Raw genomic sequence first — 22978 nt, forward strand, 5'->3', positions numbered from 1 at the left:
ACGTCAACTTTACTCTAGAGGGCCCTCGTCTATCGTTTGCCGATGACGTTAAGATCTACTATTACATTCGAAGCCCAGAAGATGTAGGTTTTCTTCAACGACAGTTGTTGAGCTTCGCCGAGTGGTGTAAAGTAAACCGTATGAAATTGAATCCTGACAAATGCTCGACCATCACGTTCTCGAAAAAGAAAGAGCCATTTTATTTTGATTACTTTCTGGAAGGATCCCCGATAGTCAGAACGACGTGTGTTAAAGACCTTGGTGTCTTTCTCGATGAGCAACTGACATTCAAGCAACACATCAGCTATATCGTTTCTAAAGCTTCTCGCAACCTAGGATTTGTTATGAGGATGGCTAAACATTTTACAGACGTGCACTGTTTAAAATCTCTGTTTTGCTCGCTTGTTCGTTCGTCCTTGGAGTACTGTTCTGTCGTTTGGAACCCTCACTACATAAACGGAGCTCCTAGAATCGAATCGATACAACGCAGATTCATTCGCTTCGCCCTACGGCGCTGACCGTGGAACAATCCTCACCAACTACCAAGCTACGAAAGTCGCGGGTTATTAATCGGTCTCGATACACTACAAGTTCGTCGAGATGTTGCACGTGCTTTATTGATAGCAGATGTTCTGACCGATAGGATTAACTGCCCTGCTTTGCTCCGCGAAATTAATATCAACGTCCGACCCCGGGCTCTTCGCAACAGTGCATTTCTTCGACTTCCTTTACGACGAACTAACTAGGGTGCTAACAATGCTATTATTGGCTTGCAGAGATCATTCAACCGCGTTTCATCAGGATTTGACTTCATTCTATCACGCAGTAGGATACTTGGAAATTTTTTATATATTACTAGAAATTATCATTAGTACCATATTGTGTCTGTTGATTATACCTAAATTAAAAAATAAAGAAATAAAGAACGTAATCTAAAAAAAATCTACGAATCAAAACACCCTATAGTATCGGAACTGGAAGTATTAATCACTAACGAATCAGTCGGTGTTGAACAGTCGTTCGCACCGCACGCGTATAGCTCTTGGCTCCTGGAATGTTTTTTCTGGCTACCTAGAGTTTCATTGATTCAAGGCTTCAGTCTTTTTCAAGGCTACCTGAATCACTAACTAAGTGACTAAGTGATACAAAGAGTGATATTAGAGTGACTAAGTGATACAAAGAGTGATATTAGAGTGACTAAGAAATTAATCAGCCTTTTTTAAGGCTAGCTAGGAGTCTAATCGAAGACTAATTTGGCCTAGTTAATTTAATTTAAAATTTCATTAATTTCAAAAATGCCTGCGTCCAACCGGAAAGGCAACAAGCCTAAGGCTAAAAATAATTCAATACGGAATAAATCACAATCCGTTATTCAACATTTTTCTAATAACATTCACGATCTTATAGAATCTGAATGTAAAAATAAAAGACAACGTACGGATTTCCCTTCCGTTGATCCTATGCCGTCTAACAATATTTACGAAATTCTTCCTGAATCCGATTGTAGCGACATAGAAGAAAATTCTTCAAAAATTCCCAAAATGGACGCTTGTCGTTCTGGGAAGAAACAACAATCTATGCCACCAGTGACGGTGATGATTTCCGACTTCAAAGCATTCCGTACTGAGCTTTCTACTTTTCTCCCGGAAGTAAAAGTCTCATTTCAAATCGGACGAAGAGGAGAATGTCGAGTCTTGGTGGATGGATTGGAAGATTACGAACGTCTTATTCGATATTTGTCCGAGAAACTTCATAAATTTTATTCATATGATATAAAATCAGACAGACCCTTCAAGGCTGTCTTGAAAGGATTATCAAATGATCAAAGTATTGATGAAATTAAAAATGAATTAAAAGAATTGCTTTGTTTTGCCCCTTCCCAAGTAATACTTATGAAAAAAAGAGCGAATGGTACTTCTAAACCACGCTCTGGAATTTCCCATGAACTTTACCTAATACACTTCAATCGAAGTGATGTAAACAATTTGAAAACTTTAGAAAAAGTACGTTTCATTTCCCACATTAAAATTCATTGGGAACATTATAAACGGCATAATCGTATTGCAAACTTAACGCAATGTCGTCGTTGCCAAGGCTTCGGTCATGGAACCAAAAATTGTCATATGGATATACGGTGTTTGAATTGTGGTAAATCGCATTCGAAAGACGTTTGTCCAATGAATGAAACCACTGATAAATTTTCATGTTCAAATTGCAATGGAAATCATAAATCCAATTATTTGAAATGTCCTGTCAGGGAAAAAATTTTAAACGCTCGTTCGCTTCGACAACAAGTCAAATCAACGACCTTAAATTTACAGAACATACCTGAAAATCAAAAAACCGTTACAAATGCCACGCCTAATTCTTTTAAGGCACTGATTTCTTCGAAACAAAAAACAGGTACGCCTGTCAATTCGTCTTCTAACGAAAACAATTTATTGACAGGTAGATCGACCTTGTCATCATCTTCTTCTAATGTCAGTTATGCTGGTATATTAGGTAGAAATCTATCACCTATTTCTTCTAATGTAAATAATCAAAACACAGGACCGCCTTGCAGTTCTTCTTTTAACGAAAACAATTTATTAATAGGTAGACCGGCCAAATCACCTTCTTCTAATGGCAGTCTACCTACAAATATTCCTTCAATGCCATTCGCTTCTTTAAATGAAGTCGATTTAGGCGATATAACTGAAAATAAAATGATCTACCTACAAGATCAACTTTTACAAATGATCATCCAAATGAATTCGACTTCATCACTTTTTGAAGCATTTCAAATCGGATGGAAATTTGCAAATAATATTATAATGAATTTAAAATTTAACAGTGATGTTAAATAATTATTTGAATATTTTAAATTGGAACGCTCGATCTTTGAAATCGAGTGAAGATGAATTTTATAATTTTCTCAAAGTTCACAAAATTCATATTGCCATTGTGACAGAAACTTTTCTTAAACCAAATGTAAAATTGAAAAGTAATCCACATTATGTGGTTCATCGATTTGACAGGTTTACTGGAATGGGTGGTGGAGTTGCCATTTTTGTCCAACGGCAAATTAAACATCGAATTTTACCTTCTTTCAATACTAAAGTTATTGAAAGCTTGGGAATCGAAGTTGAAACCATTCATGGAATTTATTTCATCGCTGGAGCATATTTGCCATTCCAATGCACCGGCGAACAATTAAATTTCTTTAAAGGCGATTTGCAAAAACTTACAAGATATCGATCGAAATTTTTCGTAATAGGGGACTTAAATGCTAAGCATGTCCAGTGGAATTGTAGACAAAATAACAGTAATGGTAAAATACTTCATAATCAACTCTCAGCTGGTTACTTCACAGTTCTTCATCCCAGTAATCCGACTTGTTTCTCTTCAGTGAAAAACCCGTCTACAATTGATCTGGTTCTAACAGATCAAAGTCACATTTGTAGTGAACCGATTACACATGCTGACTTTGACTCAGATCATCTTCCTGTAACATTCAGACTTTCCAACGAAGCTATAATTAATCCAATTAGTTCTATTTTCAACTATCATAGAGCTAATTGGTTGGATTACAGATCTCACATTGAAAATCATGTGGATCATGAAACTATTTTAGAAAATTCTGCGGACATCGACACAGCAATTGATAATTTGAATCATTATATTATCGAAGCTAGAAATCTTTCAGTTCCCAAAGCTCAAACTAAATTAAATTCTCCTATCATCGATGACAATCTTCAACTGCTCATTCGGTTGAAGAATGTTCGTCGACGACAATATCAACGTTCTCGTGATCCTGCTATGAAAAACATAGTTAAGGATTTACAAAAAGAAATTAAACATAGATTTACTCTCTTGCGAAATGAAAATTTCGCTAAAGAAGTTGAACAAATTAAACCATATTCTAAACCTTTCTGGAAACTTTCCAAGGTTCTTAAGAAACCTCAGAAACCAATTCCTGCTCTCAAGGAAGGAAATCAAATACTTCTTACAAATGGTGAAAAAGCTCAAAAACTAGCTCAGCAGTTCGAGAGTGTCCACAATTTTAATTTAAACGTTGTGAGTCCTATTGAAAATGAAGTCTCACTGAAATATGATCATATTTCAACCCAAGTGTTATCACACGATGACATTATTGAGACGAATTTTGATGAAATTAAATCAATTATTAGGAAACTCAAAAACATGAAGGCTCCTGGTAATGATGGAATTTTTAATATTCTTATTAAAAATCTTCCCGATGTTGCCTTGAGACTCCTGGTTAAAATTTTCAACAAGTGTTTTTCATTAGCTTACTTCCCAAAAAGATGGAAAAACGCTAAAGTAATTCCTATCCTGAAACCTGATAAAAACCCAGCAGAAACATCAAGTTATCGACCAATTAGCTTACTTTCTTCTATCAGTAAACTTTTTGAAAAAATTATCTTGTTGAGAATGATGACTCATATAAATGAGAATTCAATTTTTTTACCAGAGCAGTTTGGATTTCGTCATGAACATTCAACTACTCATCAACTTGTTAGAGTAACGAACATGATAAAAGCAAATAAATCTTCTGGGTTATCCACTGGAGTTGCTCTTCTAGACATAGAAAAAGCATTCGACAGTGTTTGGCACAAAGGTTTAATAGCAAAAATGTCTGATTTCCAGTTTCCTATTTATTTGATCAAAATGATTCAAAATTATTTAACTGATCGTACTCTTCAGGTTAGCTATCAGAATTGTAAATCTGAATTGCTACCCGTACAAGCCGGTGTTCCGCAGGGTTCGAGCGTAGCTCCAATCTTGTATAATATTTTCACTTCTGATCTTCCAAATCTACCCGTTGGTTGTCAGAAATCGTTATTCTGTGACGACACAAGTCTGTTAGCCACAGGTAGAAATCTAAGAGTGATCTGCAGTCGCCTACAAAGAAGTTTAAATATTTTCAGTGATTATCTGTCAAAATGGAAAATTAAACCAAATGCAGCAAAAACGCAATTAATTATCTTTCCTCACAAGCCAAGAGCTTCTTTTCTTAAACCAAACAATAATCACATTCTCAAATTGAATGGCTTGGAATTGACATGGTCTGATCAAGCTAAATACTTAGGTTTAACGTATGACAAAAAACTCACTTTCAAGGATCACATTGAAGGAATCCAGGCAAAGTGTAATAAATATATTAAATGTTTATATCCTCTTATAAACAGAAATTCTAAGCTCTGTCTAAAAAACAAATTGTTAATTTATAAACAAATTTTCAGACCAGCCATGCTTTATGCGGTACCAATTTGGTCAAGCTGTTGTTCCACCAGGAAGAAAACGCTTCAAAGGATTCAGAATAAAATTCTGAAAATGTTTCTGTAGCGTCCTCCCTGGTTTAGTACAAATGAGTTACACAGACTCACAAATATAGAACCATTAGATGTAATGTCACATAATATTATAAGCAAATTCCGACAAAAATCGATGCAATCTTCAATTGAATCGATTCGCTCTCTGTATTAGTTAGTAAGTTAGTATATAAGTTCCTTTTCCCCATTACACAATACAAGTAGGTTTAGAATTTTCCCTACACAAAAATCTCAGAATTGCGGAAGCAAATGATGTCTTCATGGTAATAACCAAATCATATATATATATATATATATATATATATATATATATATATATATATATATATATATATATATATATATATATATATATATATATATATATATATATATATATATATATATATATATATATATATATATATATATATATATATATATATATATATATATATAACAGGGCTGAAAAGTCACCACTTGTGGCTGAACACCCAATTTAAATCCTAATAATTTAATTTTAACTCATATTCCAATAAATAGTTATTAAAAAAAAAAAAAAAATCACTAACGAATTCAGGGATTCTGTATAGAGCCGTACACTCAGGTAAAATGAGTAGTGAAAATCATATGGAAAACCTTAAGATGCATCAAGAGTCACCAAAATCACCATTTCAAAAGATTGATATGAAATCTATACCTTTATTATAATGTTTATGACTCTGCAACATACATCTCATCTATCACTGTTATAGTTTTCGTACGAACAACTATTGAATTCCACAGTATATGAGAGAAGTTTGTCACAGAAATTTCGCACAGTGTTCCTAAAAATATCGTATGAATTTCATAAGGCTTTTTATTGGAATTCCAATATTCTAAGCTTCACAAGGCGGACCTAAAATTTGCATACGATAGTCCTGTGGCTAAAAACCATACGATATCATTATGAAATTCCATATATTTTTTATCTATATGCAAGACTTTTCCTTTTGAATCTATAAGTTTGTAAAAATCGATTTTGCCATCTTGAAGAAAAGTAGATCCTTTTTGCAGTTTTTGATCACTATTTCCAATACTTTCGAAACCTGATCTCAAGAACCGGAATAGCCGAAGTTGATTCGTACGGCCAGAAATAACCATGACCTACAAATTGGAACCCAGCAAAGAACTTTTCCATTTTCCACTTCGTCGCTTTAGGTGTCACTATAAAATTGGTAACGCTTAACCCAGTAGTTCCGGAACCGGAAGTCGGATACAAATGAAATTTTGGAATTTTATTTTTAATTCTAAAATTTTCTACTTGAACCTAAGTTTATGAAAATAGGCCAAACCGTCTCTGAGCAAATAGTCATTTTTGATTATTCAAATACTATTTTCGATGCTTCCGGAATCGAAAATCGGGAACCAGGCCGAATTAGTTTGATAGGCCGCCTACTAACGATGACTAACGGTTGGAATAGTTTTGAGCCCAGCTTAGAATTTTTTTCACGTTTTTGGCTTCACCGCTTAAAGTGACGCTATACATTTTTCAACATTCTTCACCCTGTCATTTCGGAATTTGCACCTAAGTTCGTGAAAATCGATCACGCTATAGCTGAGAAAAGTGAGTAAGTAATGAACTTAGGTGTTGTTTACGTTTTATTTATAACGTGTACTAAATTTAACAAAGCCTGCTGTGTGCATTGTTTGTAAAGGTGAGTTGTGTCAGCTCGAACCGGTGCGTACTGGTTTTGTATCGTCTTGTTGTATGGCGGTTTGAAAGCTTTGACTTTCATCGCCCTGTAATTGTGGAACCGGAAGTCAGATCCGGATGAAATTTCACAGTAGCTTTTGAGATAATATGAGCTTCAATTGATATCAAGATTTGTGAAGCATCGCTGAGAAATCGAAGTGAGTTCTACTTTTGGAGTTTTTTTACTACCTTCGGTGCTTACGGAACAGGAAATGGGTAAATATTAGTGCCGAATCAAGTTTATATGCCCACATACTAATAAGTTCTGGAAACTAGAAGAATTTATCAGTCAGTTTTATGAGTTTTGTCCTTGTTTTTGCCATCGTTTGTGAAAAAAATACTCATGAATTGGAAATCTTCCCAATTATCGCACTCTAGTTCGGAAACCGAAAGTCGAGTCCGGATAAAATGTTCTAGAAAATTTTATATAATTTCAAGACCTTTCGTTTGAATCTTAGTTTGTGGAAATCGGTTATGCCATTTCTGAGAAAAATTAGTGTATATTTATTACTTAGTTTTCACATATTTACCTATCACTCCGAAACCGAAAATCAAATCATAAAAAAATCAATTGCAGACTATGGAACTATAAGACCTTTCTTTTGAATTTAAGTTTGTGAAAATCGGTTCAGCTTTCTTCGAGAAAAAGTGACTACCTATTTTTGTTACATACATACACATATAGACACACAAACACACACAGATATTTCCTCAGTTAGTGGAGCTGAATCGAATGGTATATGACTTTCGTTCCTCCGGACCTCAGTTGAAAAGTCGGTTTTCACAGTGATTGCATAGCCTGTCTCTATGAGAAAAGTAGAACAATTTTTTTAGATTTTAGTACATTTAGTACTTTCAAAACAGGCTCTTTTTAAAACCAATACAGACATTTCAGTGGTCAATCCATTTTTCCATACACTTGCCATAGGCCTCGGCCTGGATGACCTTCAGTTCCTTCAGTGAATTACTTTTTATGTCCTCGATCGAGTCATGGCGCGTTCCACGGAGTGGATATTTTAGTTCTGAAAATAGGAAAAAGTCACAGGGGGTCAAATCTGGCGAATACAGTGGCTGAGGAGCGATGACTTTTGTTTCGTGTTTGACCAAAAATTTAGCCACAGTCATGCTGGAATGTGACAAAAAAATCAATTCTTCCGGCACGAGCTTGGCATCGACGGGTTTTATACACAAAACATTTCCCTAAATGTGCTGGGTTGATCCATAAAAGATGTCAAGATCCTCTGCAATCTCTCTACTGCAAAAACGATGGTTTTCAAGCACAATTTCTTTCACTTTTTCGATGTTATCGTCGTTGACAGAGGTGGACGGGCTAGCAGCATGAGGCAAATTTTCTACGATCTCACGACCCTCACTGAATGCTTTATGCCATTCAGATACTTGCGTCCTCGATGAAGTAGACTCCCTAAAACACTTCTGCAACATTTTTGATGAATCCGTAGCCGAAATTCTATTTGAAACACAAAATTTCAAGCAAACTCGTTGTTCATTTTTTTCCATAGTAAAAATAGGCAGACAACTTTTTCGTGTTGTAAACAAATAGCTGTCAAACACACACTATTTGACATATCTCGCTCAAACTTAACAGAAATGTCAAAGAAAATGTTGTACCAGCCTTGGAAAGAAAAAAATTACCGATTCGGTTTACGCGCGCGGTTTAAATAGATCAATGTGGGTCAATTTTAATGCTTAATGTCTTCAAAATGCATGAAATGCACTTAATATAAAAAAATTTTTTTTTGACAAAAATCGACTTTGAGACTTTTTAAAGATTCCGAAGATTGAGAATTCCGAAATCGAGAATTGTAATTTGAATGTCTTAGAAATGCATGAAATGTCGAGATGTGGTCTTCCTCGGTCAAGATATCTAGACTATGTTAACAGAGATCCGTAGGTCAACATATTTTGTGTTTTGTTTCATAATTTGGTCTCCTTAGAATTTCGGTACTATTCAAACGTTTTTGTTCACATAGGCTTTCTTTTGAAATGTAAAAAATAACATGCAAATATCAGTAAAATTATATTAATCACGATGCACCAAACTTTGTTGTTTTTCCCGAAATTGATTCAACTCAGGAACTAAATCCGCTTCATTTAATTACAACTAATTAAGATCAGCTTAACTGAAACAGGTAACTTTTGTTCTTGTATTCACTAGAAAACAGAAATACATGTTCGTACACAGGCAACCAATTCGCACATTCACTCACAAGCATCCACTAAGCTAACGGCGGATCCTACTACAGATTGATAGTGTCCAGATCTTGGCAGGGTGCTCGCGGGCTGTAATCGCCATTCGAGCTTCCGGGTAACATTGTGATCTGGTTGCCGTTGGTCGTAATACTGCTACCGATAGCAATATTGTTCGAGTTGTTATTGTTACTAGTATTATTGGCATTGGCGGCGTTGGTCACATTGTTGGTTTTGCCGGTCGTTACCCCATCCGTGACCGCGTTCGATTGTTGCTGTTGCTTCTTACTGCCCAAACCCAGTGGGAAGGCAAAGTCCTGGGGAAGTTTTCGCATGATCTTTCCGGAGGTGATGAGGCGACCGAAACCTTCCTGCAAATTTTGGGGTAGTGATCAGCGTGATGAAATGTGCTACAAAGGATGGTTCAGTACGTACCTGATGGGCAAACGCATAACCGGATCGGAGTGATCTTCTGGCACGCCGAGCCGATGGAGTCCGCAGGACGTCATTACTTTGTCTCGATCGGAGTTGCGCCAGTCGTTGTTTGACGCGAATCTGTTCGAAGATAGATATATTTAAGCGATCGTCACCTTAACGCAGTCATGATTTAAGTCTCACCTTATCCGACAAGCTAGGGAACACATCGACAAAGTAGAACCTCGAGGCCAAAACCGGTACCATCAGCACGATGACGGTCAAGACGGTGGTGAACCAAAACGTAGCTTCCTTCATGGCTTGCGTTAACGAACCAACATATGGACCACCGATCACGTAGTTATAGAAGTAATCTAAGAAAAAGTACCACAGCAAACTTCCCCAGATCATAACGTGGTTAACCACGGTCCAATAGGATGTGTCCAAGGCAATCTGTTAACAAGATGAACAGATTACTCAATATAAGACAAAACAAACTAGATAAGAGCAAAATGTTACTTGGGCAGTATTGTCCAGAATTAGGATGGTTGCTACCACCGACCCCAGCAGCATATGATCGTTAAGTACGTAACCATCGGGGGAGATTCCATCTTTGTAGGTACCTGAAATCAAGTGATTGAATTTGGTTGATCCCTTCAAACCGCCAAAAAGCACAAAACTTACCATAAGGTATAAGGAACAGTATCAGTGAGCTAAAAATTCCATGAAGCACACTTCGGATGAACTCGGTCGTGTTGAATAAGGCATTGGTGATTCCGGGTGTGTACAGCTTGGGATACTCTACACTATTCTTGTCTGAAACGTCCTGCTCGACGATTCCCAACGCTAGCACTGGCAATGCGGTGTAAAACAGGTTATACACGGATATGAACATTGGATCAAACACGGTCTGTGAAGTTTGCAAGTCGTTAGATATAGCGGTCATCTACGGGAAACCATTTACCCTTACCTGAGCACTAAAACCGCAGAAAAATGCATACCAAAAATGGCACAACGTGAATGCAAAGTTTTTGTAGAAAAAATAGCGCAGAAATTTACACATTCGATAATAGGACCAGCGCCCATGCACCAGCAGTAGCCGTTCGAGGAACTTGAACTGGGCTATCGAGTAGTCGCTGGCCAGCACCGCTTGCATTCCTTCCTGGCCGGAAATACCGACGCCGATGTGAGCCGCTACGGATGGACAATGAAACAAACCAGTTACAAACGGACGGTTCAATTTCAACTTCGACCACGTTACCTTTTATCATCGAAACATCATTGGCACCGTCACCGATGGCCAGTGTCACTGCGTCTTTGGTCCTCTTGATCAACTCGACCACCATCGCTTTCTGCAGTGGCGTAACGCGACAGCAGATGACCGCCCGACAGTGCGACGCGATCTCTAGGAACTTGGTTTCCAGCTCGCTGGTCAGACAGTGCTCGAGCGAGTGACCGTTAATGACCAGTGCCACCCCCGCACCTTCGTCCTGGTCGGTTAGTGATGAGTCGGGTTTCGTTACTGTGTCCGAATAGTTGCTAGCATTTACACTACAATACAGGTACAAGGTTTAAGGGTTATTTAAAAAAAAATTCAGGGAGATTCCGTTTCTTGTAAAATTGTCAATAGATACGAGGACTCTACAGAAAACACACACATACACTTAAAGTTCGACTTACTGGTATATGAGGAAGGGGTTTGGCGATATCAACTACCTATTTCGATTGGAGTGAAAATTTAGCTGTACTAGTGGAATTTGGGCGAGCTTTGATTGATCGATGGTGAGTTGTGGTCTTTTGAGTTAGTGATTCGGAAACGAAAATATAGAAACTATTGAATGCGAAAATTGGATAAGCTATCCAGTTTGTTTTGAAAAACCCTTTATATTAGAATTGAATAAATAAAAATGTTGATTTCAAAAATCTAACTTGTATTGTGAAGTGCAGAAATCTTTGGAGTAAGAACCACACAAAAAACTTTTAATACAAAAACCGGATAAAAATATGAAGCATGATTTGCTTGTTTGTTACAGTAGGCTGTTTTGGTTTTTGTATTTAAGCATTTTTGTCCGGTTTTTGCACTAAACGTACCTGTAAACGATCATGTCATAGCAAAACACAAGTTCGGTTTTTACATTCAACAATTTCCGAAACCAGTTGCACTCATACAGTTTTTGCATTCAGCCACTCATATATTTATGGAACAAATCTACAGTTTGCATAAACATGCACACATATATACAAAGGCTGTGTAATATTTCAAGGTGGATAATATTTTGAATAACTGTTATTGAATTGAAAATGTAGCTATCAGTTTAATGAGAGCTTCTCTTCTTAATAGGGTTTTCGTTTCTTCATTTCGAACAACGGTTTGCATAATCTTGACAATTGATGTAATTATTATTCTTTATTAGTGACTGCCACAATGTATGATTGCTCAAAGTGAGATTTGTTGATTAAGGTGGCGTTAATTGTGCTTTTCCAGCAATGTGATATAAACAGGTGGTGCAGAGCACATAGTTTGTATAGTTCACGGTCCATATCGCCTAAATAGAGTTTAAAAACATTTGTTAACGATTCGATACGGCTCGTTTCAAAGATTCATTGAATAAAAGTGGCTAGTTTTGAAGTGGCAATATGATTGTTTGAGATATGTTCCTCGATTTTGTTTAAGGCCATCGTCCAAGTACCATGCGCGAGGGTGGTTTTAGGAAATTTTCGATGGAAATTTTGAAAAATTTGACAAAACCAAAAACATACAGACCTTTGAAATACTTTTATCTATCTACAGGGAGAAAATGGCTGGAAAATTCGGAGGATTTTCCGAGTCTTATCGAAAATAGCTCTGAAAAATGAGTGTTTTTGTGATCTTTCACAATTATCTGGAACAAAAAAGCTCAAACAAAAATCGAAGAACACGTCTTGAACAATCATCTTTACACTTTGCAACTAATCACTTGTATTTAATAAATCTCAAAAACAAACCGTATCCAATCGTGAACAACTCTACATAGGCGATATGCCCCGTAAATGGTCTCATCCAAATTGTCAACAGACAAACAAAAAATCTCTGTTTACAAACAGTACTGCTGGACTGTCAAAATGTGTTCATTCGATTGAGGTTAACAGTGACGGTAAAAAAACCTAATCGATTTTTGGATCCAATATTGTTCGATCGAATCCTAGTTACCTTTGATTTTGCTAGCGTTATTCAGAATACAAATGAAATACAATAGAAAAATCAATACGTCGTTATTCAGAATAAGGGTGACTAGTTTACTATGAATACATCGACTAATTACAAGCATAAACTGATCCATTACTTCAAAATAAAGTTTTCTTGAAAGTAAAAAAAAAATCAATTGTCACGCACTACCGTGAGAAATAAATTAAAAAGACGAATTTAGCACCAACTCAAACAAATGTTGGCAGCACTAGAGTGCCTATAACCAGAGTAACGACTCCTCATTTGTAATGTTGGCAACAATTCAAAACATTCAATCCGAAATGTTGGCAGTATCGTTAACTTCACATTGTATTTGACAGGTCGTTTGCTGGTTTGGAACAAAGCTGTCATTCTAAACGAACTGCTGTCATCACTCTGGTGATAGGCACTCTAGGCAGCACCTACTTAGGTTTCAATGAAACTTTTAAATCTTGTAGACTTTGTCACAAAAAGCCCCTAAGAAAAAAACGTCAAACGAAAGTCCTTCGTTGGTCCAATACGTTGAACCGTTGCACAGTGGAGAAAAGTGGATTTATAGAAGGCATGATAGAGTTACCCCAAAGTATTATTTGGATAAAATGGTCAATATTTAGAAGGACCGCATGAAACGCTATCATGTTCATTTTACTCCAGTAATCAGAAATCAGAACTAATTGGCTCCGCTAGTTATTTGGGGATTTGTGCCTTGTCATGGCTTCTTATCGGCCCTTATTACCGGTGTCACTACACGATGAAAACAAAGTGAAGTGACTATGACCCTTATTATGAGTATGACTTCACGGTGGGAATCAAGTGAAGCGAATGTAGGTCCTTATTACGGAAGTCGCTTCAGAGACAAAAGTTATTACTTGAATTAACTTGATGTCATTATGAACATCACGCCACCAACATTTGGTTTAAAAAATTAGTTTTTTCCACCACAGTGATCACTTCACTATGTGTGATACTGGCAATAGGTGAAATCAGTGTTGGTGATTGCCGATAATTTGACAGAAGCTGCTATATTGCTATCTATATTGTATACAACATTTTCAATCCGGTAGAAGATGCTACAAGAACTCGAGTCTCTCAATGAATGAACCGTGAGAGAATTTTGCTATATTTCTTCGCTCCACTTCATACTCTGAGTATTTCACGCCCTTAAAAAAAATTAACAGTCTGATAATGATCGGTGCTGTGTGGAATTTCCCAAGAGAGAATCGTAAGTTGACAGTTATCGCAGAAAATCGAATCGATGATTCAACTTGATGATTCTCATACTAGGTTGCAATATTTCAAAACCCTTGTGTGGAGCATTCACAGACATTTTCATAGACACAACTTATACAAAGGTTATATGCACATAGTTAGAATAAGCGGCAATAGTAAAATGATTCTATCGCAATTATTAACTCGCTGTATAGAATCGGATCGCGAAACGAGAATAAGCGACCGTTTGTTGCTTCAGAGAGGATCCCCACAGCAGCGTGCTAACCTTTGATTCTCAGAAATGTCATCGAGAGAAATTCGCTCTCGCACTGGTGTCGATTCTATGTTAAATGAGCCATGCCAGGTTTTTGTTGTTGCGATGATTTCCGTTTCTCTTTGATGGCACTGATTCAATCGTTGAAGAGTTGCCAGTGAACGTTCTTTGATACGATAAAAGCCATACTTGGGTGAAATCAAGTGAAGTGACATGTAAATGAAGTGAATGTGAAAGTGGAAGTGAGAACGGTAATAAGGGCCATAAATTCCCAGATGGGAAGGAAAGGATAAAAGAAACATGAAAGGAAAATGTGAAGTGGGTGAGGATGCTGAACGATCTGCAGGTGCCAAAATGCACATTAAGTTAAACCTTCAACTCCCGAGATGATTTAGAGATTTTAAAAAAGCGACACAATTTTGCTTTCCTGGAAGAATGCATAACGATTCACAATATGTATGAACCGAAGTAAACCCGGCAACCCATTAGGGATGTCAAACAATCTGCTAAAACCTATTTAAGGTTAATACAGAAATGATTCATTCACTTCAGAAAGAACGTTGAATTCCTCTGACTGTGGCTCCTTGGGTGAGAAACGATAGAATATCCTTTTATTTTAGCTCACCATACACAGATTCAACCATGAATGAAGAACCAAAAACCCGGATATGTAGTTGCGTCAATGCGGGACAGCTACACCAAGTACGCAGTCGCACTTACACAAATCACAAAAATAATACTCAGCACGCTGAACAGTAGCCATGTGATGGTTGAGTTTGCAATGTCCAGTCAGAGCTCTGACCAGAATCCTGCAATGATGCTTGGAAAAATGCAATTGACATTTTAATATTTCCAGATTTCACGGCTTGCCTGTTTGGTGGACTATACGGCTATCTAACACATGACCTGAAAGTCCCGGGCGTAACAAATATATGGCGCTAGTTTAATTACAGTGAATGCACGATCTTGAATCCGACCATTTTGTTCTAAACCCGAACCCGATTCAAAACAGTCGGGTTTAGGTTTGGGTTGGGTCTCGGGATCAAATACCCGACCATCTCTCAATTATGTATGAACAGTTTAGATCGTTCCACCCTTTACCGTAATACAAATATTGGTGAAACTGTGTTGTTGCGTTAATATTGACGGGACCTGTTCAACGGTTCAAATCGAACTGAACAATCCCTAATTATTTTCGGTATATATTTCATAATAATCTAATTTTACGTGTTTCCTGTTTGGAAAGTATAATCTTCCCAGTGGAACGGTGTTATATGAATGAAGCGATTGTTTAAAAATTTAAGAAAACGCGTTAAATGAATTCCACGCTACAATTTGAAGATAGACATTAAAAGTATTTTAAAATCAGAAATGTGAATAATTGACTAATACTATAGCAAAAAAAAAGATGAAACATTTCACTAAGCTTATGACAAACTTTTTTTTGTAGTATAAATAGCATGCGATGTTTCTACGTTTATATATGGACAAGTCTATGATTCAAATGTTAAATTGGAAACAGAAAAGATAAAAGGGTGCACTTGCATTCAACACATAATTTGTGACTCGATTTAGTTCGCTAGTTATTGAATGTTGATGGAAATGATGAATTGTGTTGCAGGATGAGAGCCCAAATTAAACAACATCTGAAACAATGAGATGACAGCTCCATAGCTCCATAGTGCCAAAACCCAGTACAGCGAGTAGGAAAATTTTAAGCGGTTCGGTTTTTGCAACGGGTTGATCCGGTTTGACTATCGATTCCGCCTCAGTGCTCGGAGATACAATTTATTCCCGTGAGGTTTAGTTTCTGTTTGTACCTGTCCGACGCCTCCTCGCTTCCTCCTATACTCGTATATCTATGTCTATTATCCCACCTAAAAGTCACCACCGATACCGACGGAGGCGATGAATTCTGGATTTCGATTATTGGACCGGAGCTACGGGTATTGCCACCGTTGGCCGTCATACCCGTCAGTTCGCTAGACTGGTTGAAGGATGGCTTCGGTAAAGCTGTCGGTGGAAAATCGAAGGGACAATTGATTCATGTGTAAATCATAGAAAAGCAATAAACTACCACTTACTCGTTGGTTGGTAGGTGTTTACAATGCGTAACGTTTCCATGTACTTGCGTAGCTGCTGTTCAACTTCCGATCTTGTGAGTCCATCGATTATGAATACGTCAACCATATCATCCGTGAGTAGCTGACAGGAGTAACCGATGTTGATAGCCGTTTCTGGAAAAAATATGCTGATAAAGCGTATTTCGAGGCAGACTTATTTCCTCGATCGCGCTTACCCTGTTTATCTCCTGTCAAAACCCAAATCTTGATGCCGGCCATCTGCAGATTCGCGATCGTCTGCGGCACGCCGTCCTGCAGCTTGTCCTCGATCGCCGTCACACCGATCAGTTGCATGTCACACTCAATTTCGTCGTAGATTGCACCTAACTTATCTTCTCTACCGTCTAGTGATAAGGCAGCTTCTCTTTGTCGTAGGAGCCAGGAATCGAAGAACTCTTTGGTCAGTCGTCGTTCAGCTAGCACCAAGGTACGGAGACCTTCGCCGGCGAATTTCTGGAAAAAAATGGATTGAATGGCGATGAAGCAATATAGCATTAACCTACATTTAAATGCTCCTGTGTTCTCGTTTTCAGGTCCTGCTGATTGTTACCTAACCTATCATATATCACACTGTCGGCCCCTTTGCAGTACAATATTATGGTATCATTCCGCCGTAATATCACCGACATTCGCTTCCTAACATTATTAAAATCTAAAATACTCAACAGTTCATATTCCTGAAAGCAAACACGGTAACGAGTGGGTAAATAAGCATAATTCTTAGAGCATGCTCAACCAACCTCCGTTCGTCCCATCACTTCAATTGTTATACTATTAGGTGCTCTGGATCGAAACACGAATCCGAAATTTCTGGCCGCCGAAACGAGTGCCGCTTCGTCAGGACTTTGTGCTTGATATTCTAACCTGTGTGTGGGTAGGAAGATTCGTTTAAATCAACATTTATTGAATGCGGTACCAAAACCCCTAAATAACTACTCTCTGTTGACGGACAGAAAGCCGTCACTAAGTTTCGTTCTTTCAACACGTCGAAACTACTCGGCGGTTTACGTCGAATCGTTAGGTGGTGCTAACAGTTCAACGTAAACTGCTAATGCACTGAATAGTCAAAATCGAATCGTAAAAATAAGAATCCTGAACCGACCTTCCGTTCTTTTCCTCCGGCATCACCGTGTGGCATAGGGCGAGCAACCGAAAAAAACTGTGGGCATTTTCTTCATCCGCTCGAACCGCATCCAGTAGACTCTGGTCAAACCACCGAAAGTCCGGTTCGTACTCTGCGTTGAAACTGAAGTCCACTTGTTCGGTGATCTGGATTCGGTGTTGTTCCATTAGGTTGCGATGAGCATTCAAATAAATTGAGTAAAAAGAAACACGAATAAAATGAAATATTTCGGTTCTCGGAATTGAAAATAATTAAAACACTGAAAGCGATTGAAATTGGAATCAAAGTAAGTTTTAAGGTATATTTCTACCACTACAACTATGAAGTAAATATAAATTTTAGAAATACGGCAAAGAAAAAGTGATTCTACGTGCTGACTATCAAAGGAATTGTGTTGTCCAGAGTACTGTATCAATGCCAGAATTTTCTATCACTAGTTATCAAAAATATGTTTAAAAGATCAAAGAATATTGCATACAAAGATTCTGCTAAACAAGTGAGTTTTTACTTTAGTTTTGCTATTCTTGTTTAGTAAATATGTCATTTGGTCAAGTTGTATTTTTACTTTTTTACGTCACCTCCTTTTACGTAACTTGTTTTACGAACCAAATCCCAAATAACGCAATCTATTTTTACGAACCAAATCCCAAAGTACGTACACTTTTTTCGAAGAGCCTATTTTGTAAGAAGAGTTTTTTTATAAAATGAAAACAGTTTATGATAATCCATGAACGGAGACATATCGAGTACGCACGCCTTCAGTTACGTTAAGACAATGAAACTATTATAAATTATAAAACTGGTGCTTCAGTCAATGGCAAAAATGAGGTTCCGTTTCTCAAGCCAAAACGCAGAAAAACAACAACTGAGTTCTGCTTCAAACAAGAGCGATAGCGTCATCCAGCTGCTGGTCTTTTGCATTGGAGGAAAAAAAAAACGAAAAGTGGACAACGACGGGGAACAGTAGGTACACTAAATCCGCCCTTTCAATGGCTCTAAATGTTATCTAAAGAACTATAAAGACTACTTATTTAAAAATCGAAGGTAAAAATCTTCAGTTTGGTACAAATCTAGAGCGCAAAATCGCATTGCAAAATTCGCACCAAACGAGCGCAAATAAAGCCAGGGTACACAAGCAAGTGGTAAATTTACTTTGTGCGCCGTTCGCCAAACGAGAGGCAACCGAGTTGTTCGGAATTTTACTCGTGGGAATAATAGTTAACTGTGTTGAAAGTTGGAGAAATGGTAACTTTCGTATCTTTTCAGAAACCAAAGTATTTTACCAAGAACTAATGAGATCTTACTTGAAATGGATGACTTATTAGTACAATAAAGTACCAAAATAAATGTGCATTTTTAAAGTGATCTGCCCCTTGTCGACAGCAGTCCTACGTCAATCTCGCGGTGAGGTCTCTAACATTACCTACTACAAGTTTTCAATTTTGTATGGATCTGATTACCGCTCACGCAACAGGGTGATTAGTGAAAAAAATTACAAACTCAATAATTTTCTTCAATGGAAGAAGATGTAGAGAAGACCCAATTTTTTAGAAAATAGTAAATAAATTCCTCTACATCTCAGTGCCTGTAAGTTGATGACCACACAAATCCAAAATCCCGTTTCGAAAGTACCGGAAATTGTGGTTGAAAACTCCAAAATGGAACTGACATTCTGCGGCAGAGCCGTAGTGAGGGTGAGGCGAAAGAGGCGGGGCGGTCGGATTTTCGTTTCAAACCCCTTAAAATTATTTTTTTCGCAATTGTTTTCAATGTCTACTATGTTCAGGACAACTACTGAAAACGTAAAATTAAATAAAATATATTTTAAATCAATACACTATTGAACCAAAGTTACGCTAATGCCTGATTCAATTTTTTTAACATTTCCTATACAACTCCTTTCAATAAACCTAAAAACAGTCATTCGTACGTGCATTGTGGTCTGCGACTATACTTTCTATAAGCAGTTGAAGTTAATGTGTATAAAAGTTTAAATGTTAAATAACTTCGTAAGGAAAAGTTAAAATCGTGTACAGTCTTCAACAAAAAAATTGAAATTGGATTTTTTTGGTAGTTTTTTTTTTATTTAAAAGATATTTTTATTCAGGCCCATTTGCGTCCAAGCTTTACGTGGCCGATTGAGCCGATTTTTTAAATAAATTTTTTTTTGAGTTGGATCTCATTGTTACCCTTTTTCTAGGGGGAGAGGAGCTTCCATTTCCCTCCTGCAAGGATTGAGGGGTTTCGTCTCGTCATCCATTGCAGCATCGATGGTATTGTTGTCGATTTCCGTCTTCTTTTCGTTGCTAGTAGCTGTAGATGCACCTTGTTGTATATTGGTTGCAATTGCTGGTTGGTTGAAGGGTAAGTTGTTAACTGCAGCTGGTGTACTTTGTTCTATAGGGGATGATGATGGATTCGTTGAAGGGGATGCTTCATTGTTGTTGGTGGCTGTCACAGGTGTACTGGGGTTGCTTGGGGTTGGTGTGAAGGAAGCACCGTTGTCCTCTGGTGTGGTTGTCTCCTTGTCCAGTTTATCACTTGGCCTACCGTAGTGAATAGCATTTTGGCAATATCGATATGTGGCCATTTGATTGTCATAGGTAACAAGTGATTTGTACGGAATTCTTGTATCTTGACCGAAAATCACATAAGAAGGTATAGCCTCCCTGAAGTGTATGCGTAATAAACGTACGTCATTTAGACTACCGGGGAAAAAATGCTTCCACTTTTCTTTTTCGATAGAGAGAATCTCTTCGTATTGGGGCATAGTTTTGCGAATATATGAATCGGTGACGCTTGTGGAAAGATCATGCACACGCACTTCGAAAGCACTATCTTCCATATATACTGGAATGTTGTACTTAATGTTCTCGTGCTCCACATAGTGGACATTGTTATTGTCTTTTGAGAATTGAATTACATCCAACTCTTTATAAAACTGGATGTAAACAACATTATTTGTCTTATTGCATTGAAGTAAATGCACACGTTTAATGTCAAGATGCATTTGCTCCTTAAGCAAACTTTCAAGTTCTCGTATCAAAGGTCGAATTTTGCACTGCCTGAAGTCAACAACAGTTGTATTCTTTCGTGTCAGCGGTAGCTTTTGTTCGTTTGGTTCACTCATTTCGAGGTCGTTCTATTGTTCACTACACAATACTGTACTTGGTTTCTTCTGCCCCGAACGTAAGCGTTTTTGTTTTATCGACTGACTTGGATGAGATTTGAAAGCGAACTGTTTTTAGTAGTTGTCTTGAACATAGTAGACATTGAAAACAAATGCGAAAAAAGGTATATACAAAAAAAAAATGATTTTAAGGGGTTTCAAACGAAAATGCTTCATACATCCGAAACTTTTTACGTTAGGACTATAGTTTCTTCGGCAAAGTTTTTTCTCTTTAGAAGTTTTAGAACTTTGTAGAGGACATCATTTTTCTATCTCTTAAAGGCTGAAACCAGTAGGTCGCGTATAACCACGTAGCCCGCAAATGTGCAAAATGACTCTCGATGTAGCCGAGTGGCCAAGAAAGTTTTGATATTTTTGGTTACAAGTTTGACTACATCACATAAAATCCAATAAAGCTACCGCATGTTTGGCAGCCTTGCTGAGCCGATTTTATTTCTCTCTCATTTTTCGTTCCGTTGCCAGGAAACTGGAGCAGAAACAATGGTGCGTACATAAAAATCGACTTATCTTCACAAAATTAACATTCAATGGTCAATTGGGTTTTTTTTTAAATTCGTCACCATTTCTGAGAAAATCAGATTTGAAGCGTGAAAATAGCCCTCTAAAACGCCCTAAAACACACTGGCCTCAGTCCTTAAGGGCTGAGGACACTACCGTAAAGGTTTTTTGCTATTTTCCCGTTTTAAAAATAAATTTTCTTGGAAACGGTGCAGAATATAGAAAAACACACCTGACAATGTCTTCGAAATTTAGTTGAGAATATTCTGTGAAATTTTCAGAATGATCCATTGAGTTTAGCGGTCGTGTTGTATTTTTTTCTGACTGAAGAACTGCTGAAAATTGGAACGCTCGGAAATGCATACCTCTACTTGTTCATCGAATATCTCGGCTTTGAAGGCTTGTATCATAAATCTACCGTGACAAAGTCTAGATAATTTAGTTTAGATGCGATTAGTACATAAAAACATATATGTTATGGCGATAAAAATAAAGTCTTGTATTTTTCAGTGAAACAAAGTTAGTTTCAATGCATCCACCATTTTTTTTCGGTTTGGTTTCCTGATAGCATTCTGAAAAAGGAGAGAGAAATAAAATTGGCTCGACAAGGCTGCCAAACACACAGACATTCAATCTTTGTGAAAGTTGTATATTTTTTCATTGTTCATTGGAATCATGTAATGTCCGACCCATACGATAGATTAATGTGATAAAACTTCTCATCATAATAATAAAATGTATGCTGGCAACCTGGTACAGTTTGCTCATATACGAGAGAGTACAAGAGAAATACGATGCGAATTGAATTGAGCGAGCCACGTGGTCGATTTAAAACCCAACACGTGGCCCTGTGTCCTCAGACCTTAAAGGAAAAAAGTTGTTGTAATGAACTTTTATCGTAGTATGCTTTGCACATTATTTATTGTAATCAAATCACGAGGTATATTTTTGTGAATTGGTTCTCCGAAGAAACTATGTGCATCGGTTTAGCAGCTAGTGAATTAAGTTCGCGTTTTTGTCGATTCAAACCACTGTGCACTGGTCTTACAAGCCAGTTGTCGTATGTTCGGGCTCCGACCTGGAAAGATTTTTAGTGCCAGTAGGAACGTAGAGCCAGCCATGCAGTGCAATATTTCTGTATGTCAAGAATCGGCGGCGAAGTCTGTTGAAACAGAAGGTCAAATTCCACGAAAGGAATTTATTACAAAGCTTTTGCTTTGTCTATACATTTACGATGAAAATGAAAGCGCATAAATTCAGTTCAAGTTCAGAAAAAGTGTCAATGTTGTAAATAAGAGCCAAGATATTCTTACTATGGTATGATCGAGAATAAATTTAATTTTGATCGTAAAACAGGTTTTAAAACTCTTGAATTTTGATTCATTTCAAAATAATTTCAACACAGGTTTTTGCTGATTCTTTATTTTGCTTTATAAACATTGATATGTTTACGTTTCGTCTTTGACTCATCAGTGCATGAAAGTTTAAATTGAACTGCTTTATGCAAAACTCGTCAGTTCAATTTGAACCGCCAAGCAGAGATAAAATTTCTGCTATTTATAGAACACTTATTTCTTTGCATCGAAATGCTTTCTGGCCGATGCAGGTTTGGTAATTCAGGTGTTAGCCAAATGCAAAGAAATAAGTTTTCAGTAAAAAGCTAAAACTTTACGTCTGCTTAGCGGTT

At 37.3% G+C, this 22978-nt stretch overlaps 1 protein-coding gene across 11 annotated transcripts in view; it reads right to left on the bottom strand.

The window, feature by feature from the left end:
* Positions 1-9072: 9072 nt before the first annotated feature.
* LOC131431197 (phospholipid-transporting ATPase ID) overlaps positions 9073-22978 on the bottom strand; it is a 133292-nt gene continuing 119386 nt past the window's right edge. For 10 of the 11 annotated variants that reach the window (XM_058596776.1, XM_058596775.1, XM_058596770.1 and 7 more), the window contains 13 exons: positions 17583-17749; positions 17221-17344; positions 16984-17157; positions 16657-16933; positions 16442-16594; positions 16178-16370; positions 10931-11220; positions 10640-10863; positions 10354-10579; positions 10189-10292; positions 9874-10122; positions 9691-9810; positions 9073-9626 (listed from right to left, as the gene is read on the bottom strand). In XM_058596776.1, the coding sequence (XP_058452759.1) occupies positions 9306-9626; positions 9691-9810; positions 9874-10122; positions 10189-10292; positions 10354-10579; positions 10640-10863; positions 10931-11220; positions 16178-16370; positions 16442-16594; positions 16657-16933; positions 16984-17157; positions 17221-17344; positions 17583-17749 (2622 nt within the window). In that variant the 3' untranslated portion in view covers positions 9073-9305. The remainder of the gene's footprint in view (positions 9627-9690; positions 9811-9873; positions 10123-10188; positions 10293-10353; positions 10580-10639; positions 10864-10930; positions 11221-16177; positions 16371-16441; positions 16595-16656; positions 16934-16983; positions 17158-17220; positions 17345-17582; positions 17750-22978) is intronic. The other variant, XM_058596773.1, reaches the window with a different exon arrangement.

This window comes from Malaya genurostris, chromosome 2 (genome assembly GCF_030247185.1).
Source record: "Malaya genurostris strain Urasoe2022 chromosome 2, Malgen_1.1, whole genome shotgun sequence".
Lineage (NCBI taxonomy): Eukaryota > Metazoa > Arthropoda > Insecta > Diptera > Culicidae > Malaya > Malaya genurostris.